Source organism: Octopus bimaculoides, chromosome 9, assembly GCF_001194135.2.
Source record: "Octopus bimaculoides isolate UCB-OBI-ISO-001 chromosome 9, ASM119413v2, whole genome shotgun sequence".
In the NCBI taxonomy this organism is placed as follows: Eukaryota; Metazoa; Mollusca; class Cephalopoda; order Octopoda; family Octopodidae; genus Octopus; species Octopus bimaculoides.
Genome location: NC_068989.1, coordinates 73,552,620 through 73,561,587, shown reverse-complemented (window position 1 = coordinate 73,561,587; position 8,968 = coordinate 73,552,620). Strand labels below are relative to the sequence as shown.

Sequence of the window (8,968 nt, the reverse complement as noted above, 5' to 3'; positions counted from 1 at the left end):
AAAAAAAAAAAAAAGAAATATTATGAAAATCAAAATTATAAAAACAAAAATGAAAAAGAAACTGGCTGAGCTAAAATATTAGATTAATTAAATATTAATTTAATTGAAATACATTAGGAGAAGAAAGTTAAAAATTTAAAATGAAGAACAGAAAAAGAACAAGAGGTAGGAGAGAAAGAAAATTTTTTAGTACCTGCATACTGTAGAGCAAAGTCATATGAAAGCACCAAGATCCAACACCAACCACTGAAAAGAAACAAAATAAAGGAATCATTTATTATTGCTAAACAGTGAAAACAGGTGAGTGAGTGAAGGTAAAAGTGTTAGCCCTCTTTATACAAACCTACCTGAGACAAGAATATGAAAGCATCTTTGATACAAAACCTGCTTCTTTTAAAATGCACTCATTAACATATTTCTAATGAAATACACAGTATTTGAATTAATTTTGAAGATAATCATTGCAAGAAATTTTAGTGATTTAGAGAAATAAATAAACTGTTCTTATATAAAAAATATAATTAGAAGTTTTAATTTAGATATAATTGGAATCAGGAGAAGTGTATCACCAGAGCCAGAGGTGATCTTAGATGGCCTGGGATCAAAAAAGTTAATGTATTCATTCTCTAATTAAAATCTATTATGATTTCATGTTTGAACTTTTTTTGTTGAATTATGTTCCAAACACCAGCCTTGTGGTACTTCATTCTGTCTGTTTACCGGAGATAGAATTTCACCGAGGTCGTTTTTGCCAGTCATCCTTCTGGGAAAAGGGATTAATGAAATAAAATACTTGTCAAGTACAGGGGACTGGGGTTGATGTAATCATCCATTTTCCTCCCCACAAAATTACTGACCTTGTACCAAAATTAGAAATTATTATTATTGTTGTTGGATTTAAAGTGATGAGCTAACAGGATCATTAGCAAGCCAGACAAAATGTTAAGCACAATTTCATCCATTTTTACATTCTGAGTTCAAATTCTGCCAAAGTCAATTTTGCATTTCATCCTTTCAGAACTGATAAAGTAAAGTACCAGTCAAATACTGGGGTAAATCTAATAAATTATCCCCCTCCCCAAAATTTCAGGCCTTGTGCATATAGTAAAAAGAATTATTATTGAATTTGCAGCATTTCACCCAGAATCGTTAGCACACTGGGCAAAATGCTTAGCAGTATTTCGTGTGTCTTTATGTTCTGAGTTCAAATTCTGTCGAGGTCAACTTTGCCTTTCATCCTCTCGGGGTCAATAAATTAAGCATCAGTTGCATAGTGGGGTCGATCTAATTGACTGACCCCCACCCTCCTGCCAAATTTCAGGCCTTGTGCCTATAGTAGAAAGGATTATTGGAGTTTCAGAATCATTAAAGTATCAGACAAAATAGTTTGCAGTATTTGCTCCAACTCTTTATGTTTTGAGTTCAAATCCTGTTAAAGTTAATTTAGCTTTACATCATTCAAGGAGAGATAAAATGAACTACAAGTCAAATACTGGTATAGTTCTCTCAAAATTAAGAACACATAATCAATAAACACCCCACCTCAAAAACTCTGGCCCTGGAGCCTAAATTAGAAACAATTATTTAACAACTGCATGTTATGTGGCATCACTTTGAGTGTCCACAACAACAGCAAAACAGAATCTGTGGAAACGAGCAATGGTTTATATTGTTATATAGTAAGCACAAAAACCTTCAGAAAAAGAAATCTATCATAATGCCAGCGGAGAAGGGAGAGAAGTCTTAGAATTTCAAGCAGAGCTCTTTGTCATAGGAGAGAGAAAAATTAACTGTTGTTGTTGTTTAGCTTGAAGGTCAGTCAACCAAGACTGAACAGACCTAAGATCAAATGTATTGCAGTTGTGATCATCTTGCATTTTATTCCAGACATGATATATCTAAGACTACAATATCTTACCTACTCTTAAGGTGGTAAGCTGGCAGAATTGTCAGCATTCCAGGCAAAATGCTTAGTGGCATTTCATTTGTCTAGACATTCTGAGTTCAAATCATGATGAGGTCCACTTTGCCTTTCATCCTTTCAGGGTTGATAAAATAAGACCCAGTTGAACACTGAGGGTTGATGTAATCAACTTACTCCCCAACCCCCATCAAAACTGCTGCTGGCCTTCTGCCAAAATTTGAAACCATTATCTTACAAAGCAAGGAAGGAAGGACTGCACCCACCACAGTGGTGATCTTCTCTCCCACTCCAACTCCAATACTGGACTTGATTGGTACTTTGTCGATGTTGAAAAGGTGAAAGGCAAAGTGTTGGCTTCAGCAGTATTTGAACCCAGATCAGAGAGCTGAAAGAAATAACACAAAGTATTATATCCCAGGCTGTAATGACTCTACCAGCTCACTGCCCTAATGTACACAATAAGCGTTGGTCTTAATGTCTTCCTCAATACATGTACAGAACAAGATGCATCATACACCTCACTACCACATTAAATTTATAAGCTGATGCATGGAGACCAATAGTTCTCAACTGGGATCCATATAAGATTTTTGGGGGTCAATGCAAACAAAACAGTAAATTAAGGACCCACAGTAATTTAAGGGTCCACGGAAAAACAGTTTGCTTTTGGAGTATTTATTCCCAGAAAGAGCAAGGTTTCTTTTGCAAATGTGTCACAAAGTTCAACCTACACATGTTAATGTGTGAAAAGCAAAATAGGAATTTTGAAAGAAAAATCTATAAAACTAGCTTTTAAACATGGAATCACTACAGGGGTGGGGGGTCCATCAGAATAGAATAGTAATCAAAGGGCTCCATAAATAAAAAATGGTTTATAACCACTGATGTAGACACTGAGCTGAGATTATTATATTCAAGACACTGCATATACCCTGCTTGACATTTGTTCTGCCAACAATTGAGAAGTAGCAACAAACAGCCATAAATCTTGATAACAAGCAGCTCATTTATTATGTCCACCTTACCTGTATTATGTCCATCTTACCTATATTATGTCTATCTTTACTCCTGTCATCAACTATGCATGTGGTTGTCATCAACACTACAACTACTAGTAATATAAACACTCTCACCTCTATCAACCACAGCACTTCAGTTAATTGTCGTCCAAGGTAATTAATTTCCCATGTAGTTATAAACATTAAAACCCACCATCTGCGCCAACCACCTTGTCCTTCCCCCAGCCCAGTACATAGGAAAATTGGTCCAGAATTTGTTGTTTGTATAAGAAGAAAATATTTATGAGGGATGACATAAATCTCTGGAGAAAAAAAAAAATTTAAAAAAAAAAAGGAAAAATTCTGCAAGAGTGATATTGAGAAAAGCACTAAGGCAGCAAGCAATCTCTACAGCCTTTAATTGATGCTGCAGCTGTTGTTATTGCTGTTGTGAGAGTTTCAGCCAACATGATTATTAGTTTCAACAAAATAATAATCAAGAAACATTTCAGGAGGGACAATCTCCTCATTTTTTTTTTTTAAGTTTTTTTCCCTGCCCTACTACTGATACTGACTATCAAGAGCCACAACAACCAATGTGTCCTTTTTCTTAACTCTTACTCTCTTTTACTATTTTACTTGTTTCAGTCATTTGACTGCGGCCATGCTGGAGCATCGCCTTTAGTCGAGCAAATCAACCCCAGGACTTATTCTTTGCAAGCCTAGTACTTATTCTATCGGTCTCTTTTGCCGAACCGCTAAGTTACGGGGACCTAAACACACCACCATCGGTTGTCAAGCGATGTTGGGGGGACAAACACAGACACACAAACATATACACACATATACATATATATGACAGGCTTCTTTCAGTTTCCGTCTACCAAATCCACTCACAAGGCTTTGGTTGGCCCGAGGCTATAGTAGAAGACACTTACCCAAGGTGCCACGCAGTGGGAATGAACCTGGAACCATGTGGTTGGTAAACAAGCTACTTACCATACAGCCACTCCTGCGCCTATAAGATGATAGTGTGTGATTTGAAAGTAATTTGGTTGATATTTCTAACAAAATGAGTGACTGAGTGACCATGCCAGAGGCTTTCTCATAAGCAGAGATGGCTGGTTGGTATACCAGCTTAAAATAAATACCTTGCTCACACCTGTATTTTGTTACAGATCCTTTACATTCTTACTTTATTTATTGAGTTGACAATGGCTTAGTGCTTCAGGTTGTGGCAGGACGTAGGGAAGTCAATAAAATGAGGTACCAGTCAAGTACTGGGGTCAACAAAATATCCTGTTGTACAAATTTCTTTTCTTGTGCCTAGAGAAGACATTATTATTATTGCATCAGAATGAGGTGAAAGACAGAATTTGTACAGTGATTGACAAAATAGTTGGTTGTTGCTCTTTTGTAACATTCATATTCTGAGTTCAAAACCTGCTGGGGTTAACTTTACCTTTTGTCTTCTAAGGTCAATAAAATCAAAGTATTTGGATCAATACAAGGAACTATAATCCCAACCACAGAATTTGAGGCCTTGTATACATGCTAGGAAATTTATATCACATCAAAGAATGATAATTTGAATTCAGAATGTAAAGATGACTGAAAAGCTGCTATGTTTTTGCCCAGCAAGCTAACAATTCTGCTCGTTTGACAACTTAATGATAGTAATAATGATTTCAAACTTTGGTACAAGGCCAACAAGGTCAAGGGAGTGGGTAAGTCAATTACATTGACTCCATTGCTCAACTGGTACTCATCGTCATAGTCATCGTTATTCAACATTATTACCATTATTGTTGTCAGCATCATCATCTTAACATCCACTTTTTTGTGGTAGTATGGATCAGATGGAATTTGTTGAGTCAGATTTTCTACAGCTGGATGCAGTTTCCTATCAGCAAACCTCACCTGTTTCCAAATAGGATTATAATCTCCTAATTTATCAATCAACAAAATAGCCTAGACACAGTTAAGAGTCTCTTTTGTTTACAAAGATTGCACAACATCTCAAGATATGCCAAGAAGACCAAAGGAGCTTTTGTGGTTGACAGTAAATATATGATACTACTGCTTGTATTGATAGTGAGGCTACTGTTTTGTTCACATACACTGAACATGTAAAAGCAGGGAGAAAATACACGCACACACACACACATACACACACACACACACATACACATACACACATACACACGCACACAAACACAGAGTTTCTACCAACCTATTTCCCTCACAAGGAGGCTCTAGTATAGAATGTTGGCCAACAAAATTCACACAGTGGGACTGAACCCCTTACCATGTGGTTCTGAAGCAAACTTCTTAGCCACAAAGCCACCCATGTCTTTGCCCATAGCCATACCTTTACCTATGTATATGTTTATTTGTTCTCTGAGATAGTCCTAGAGTGAATGCCATTTGCATTCTTGTATGCAGAAACGCATTAGATATAAAAGTACACATCATTATTTTGATGCTCACCACTTTGTGTGCTTATACTGAACACTGGATCATGTAACTCAGTACATACTATACTTTAAAAAAAAAAGAGATATGAGATGGCCATGGTTGGAATGCCTATAATCATAGACCTGCTCAATCAAGATTTACTTGGGGTTAAACAGCAACAGTAGACAATGATTTCAGTGTAACTCAGTTAACTTAATTGAATTTAGACTTTTTTCTATTTTTCAGAAACAGGCTGTCACATTTTATTGACTTTTCTATTCCTTATGTATATTTACACACAAACACACCAAGAGTGACACTCTAAACATTAGCAATCAACTCCCACCACCACCACCACTAAAGTACATCCAACTATCTTTTAAAAATTGAAGGCTATTTGCATAGAGTAATCCTAAATACATTATATCAACAGAAAAACATGAAATAAAATTGTCACAGCTGGAACACCTCTGTCCAATCAGCAGACCAGCTCAACAACAACATCACAGATACTCTAAATTTAAACATAAACACAATATGCAAATCAGTTTATTCTGTTTCTAAGAAACAAAAACAAAACAATTTCACTTACAAACATTTTGAAAATATTATATCTAGTTTACAAAGCAAACAAGGACAAGATGCTTCTTATACATACACTTGTGAGCCCATGCTATCAATAACGGTAGTAAATATATTTAGCTTACTTTAGAATATTGAAAACAATAATGAAATAAAGTTAAAATGCAGAAAATTGTATTTAATTGTAGCAGTAGATATTTGAAATGTATTTACTTGTACAATAGTAAACATGTGCAATAGTACAATGTGAAGGTACATGGCTCAGTGGCTACAGCATCGGGCTCACAATCATGAGATAGTGAGTTCGATTCCTGGACCAGGCTGTGTGTTATGTTTTTGAGCAAGACACTTTATTTCATGTTGCTCCAGTTCACTCAGCTGTAGAAATGAGTTGTGATGTCACTGGTGCCAAGCTGTATGGTCTTTGCTGTTCCCTTGGATAACATTGGTGGGGAGACTGGTATGCCCTGACTTATGCTTCAGAGGGAAATTTTCTAGGTGCAATCCCATGGCCATTCATGACCAAAGCGGATCTTTGCCCTTTTAGTAAACAAGGCAGATAACTCTAATATGATTGAAATATATAAATACACAATGGTATTTATTATAAGAGTGATAGTTTACTCAGTATTAATGTTTTGGTTTTAGCAGTGATCAACAGAACTGATAGTGGGTCGGGCAAAATATCTTGTAGTATTTAGTTCTCTCTTTACATGCAGAATACAAATCTCAATAATGTTTATTCACCTTTTCCCTTTCACACTTTTGAGATTGATAAAATAGGTTACCAATCAAGAGCTGGGGGTTGATGTAAATGGATATATACGCCACCCACCACCCACATCATGTGTGGGCCTAATGCCGACATTTGAAATCAATATTAATGATTTAGACAAGGCAAAGAGCTGGCAGATTTGTTAGCACAACTGGCAAAAGGCTTAGTGACATAGCTTCTGTCTTTATGTTCTGAGTTCAAATTCCGCTGAGGTTGACTTCTCCTTTCAGGATCAATGACAATAGTACCAGTTTCACACTGGGGCCAATGTAATCAACTAGACCCACCTCACAAAAAAAATTTCTGCTTGCCAAATTTATTCACAAGGCATTGGTTGGCCTGGGGCTATTGCAGAAAACACTTGCCAAAGGTGGCATGCAGTGGGACTGAACCTGAAGCTAATGATTGTGAAGTGAACCTTGTGTGTGTGTGTGTGAGAGAGAGAGAGAGAGAGAGAGAGAGAGAGAGAGAGAGAGAGAGAGAGAGAGAGAGAGAGAGAGAGAGAGAGAGAGAGAGAGAGAGAGAGAGAGACAGAGACAGAGACAGAGAGAGAGACAGAGAGACAGAGAGAGAGGTGAGTTATCATTCCAGACTACACACACTCTGATTGTAAACATCAATAAAAATACTTGCACAGCTGACAATCATTGTGTATTAGTCTATAAATAAGATACATACTCCTCTTATGTCTTGTTATTATGTGAGTTTTACAATGTCGTCTAAGAAGAACACTGTAATTTTTGATGGCTGACAAATTTAACCCTCTTGCCACCAACCCACTTGAAAACAGTCCTGGTTCAATGATAAAAACTCACTGACTTAAAACTATCTATATTTAAACATTCCATCAAAATTTCATGCTAATTTATTGTTCCAAACATTAGCTACTTCCAAAATTGAAACCATTACTATGTATTTTAACAGAAAGATTATAATGACAGGGTTATTAAGCAACATGCTGGCATCAAATTTTGTATGATGTTAGGCAGTTCTGTTACAGAGAAATTTGAAATGCTATGTTGGGTTTGGTGAGGCATGTGGTTTAGTGGTTAGGGTGTTGGACTCACGATTGTAAGAGAGTGGTTTCAATTCCTGGACCAGGTGAGGCGTTGTGTTCTTGATTAAAACACTTCATTTCATGTTGCTCCATTCCAGTCACCTGTAGAAATGAGTACCATGAGTGGAGGTACATCGCTTAGTGGTTAGGGTGTTGGATTCACGACCATAAGATTGTGGTTTCGATTCCTGAGCCAGGCAATCCATTGTGTTCTTAAGCAAAATGCTTCATTTCATGTTGCTCCAGTCCAGTCAGCTGTAGAAATTAGTTTAGCCTGGAGAGGGATGGGCTCTGCCAGGCTTTCCTTGCCCTAGATACGCTGCATGGCTGCAGTGCCCCAAAGACCCCCAAGGGGTTAAGGGACTTGTCATTGTCATGTTGGGCTTCTACAATCTTTCTAAAAGGATTAACAATAGACATAGGACAGAAGCCCAATTGTAGCTGCCACAGCATTAAGCAGATGTGAGAGAAAATCTGTCTATTGCAAGTTAACTTTTCACAGAAACTTGTTTGATAACCAGACAGTGGTCAGATGAACAGAGGCAATGTAGAACAAAGTATCCAGTGCTCCAGGTTCAGTTACACCGCACAGCACCTTGGGCAAATATCACAGCCCTTGGGCAAATATCACAGCCTCAGTGGGTTAACAACACAGACCTAATATGCTACCCACTTAGCAAGTAAATATTGTCTCTCCTACTACTTATTTTCAGAAACAATGCAGAATGAAAACAAATATTATTATGTCTTTGGTTCCATGAGAATTGCTATATAAATTGATTTATTCGTAACACGTACAAGTGCAACAACTTGAAGACAGTAATATTAAATAAGATGACATGTAATAAAACAAAATACATGACTTTCTTTTTTGTCACTTGGAGCTAAACTGCCGGTTTTTAATCTCCAAAGGATCTCAGAATAAATAACTAACTCGCTGCTGATGTAAAGAAACCACCAATGCTATTTCTTTTCAGCTTACTACAGATAAACACACACATACACACACATCATCATCATCCCCATCACTACCACCACTCCCACCATCATTATCATCATCATCATCATCATCATTATTATTATTATTATTATTAGAAACTCTTTTCTCCCGAGGATAGATTTCATGATGTTGTAAATTATAAAAATGGAAACTATCTACACACACAACTCTCCTG

General features: G+C 36.8%; 1 protein-coding gene across 1 annotated transcript in view; it reads right to left on the bottom strand.

Moving 5' to 3' along the window:
* LOC106875453 (alkaline ceramidase 3-like) overlaps positions 1–8,968 on the bottom strand; it is a 282,178-nt gene that overhangs the window by 57,237 nt on the left and 215,973 nt on the right. Inside the window, exon 3 of the mRNA XM_052970769.1 lies at positions 194–246. Within this exon, the coding sequence (XP_052826729.1) occupies positions 194–246 (53 nt within the window). The remainder of the gene's footprint in view (positions 1–193; positions 247–8,968) is intronic.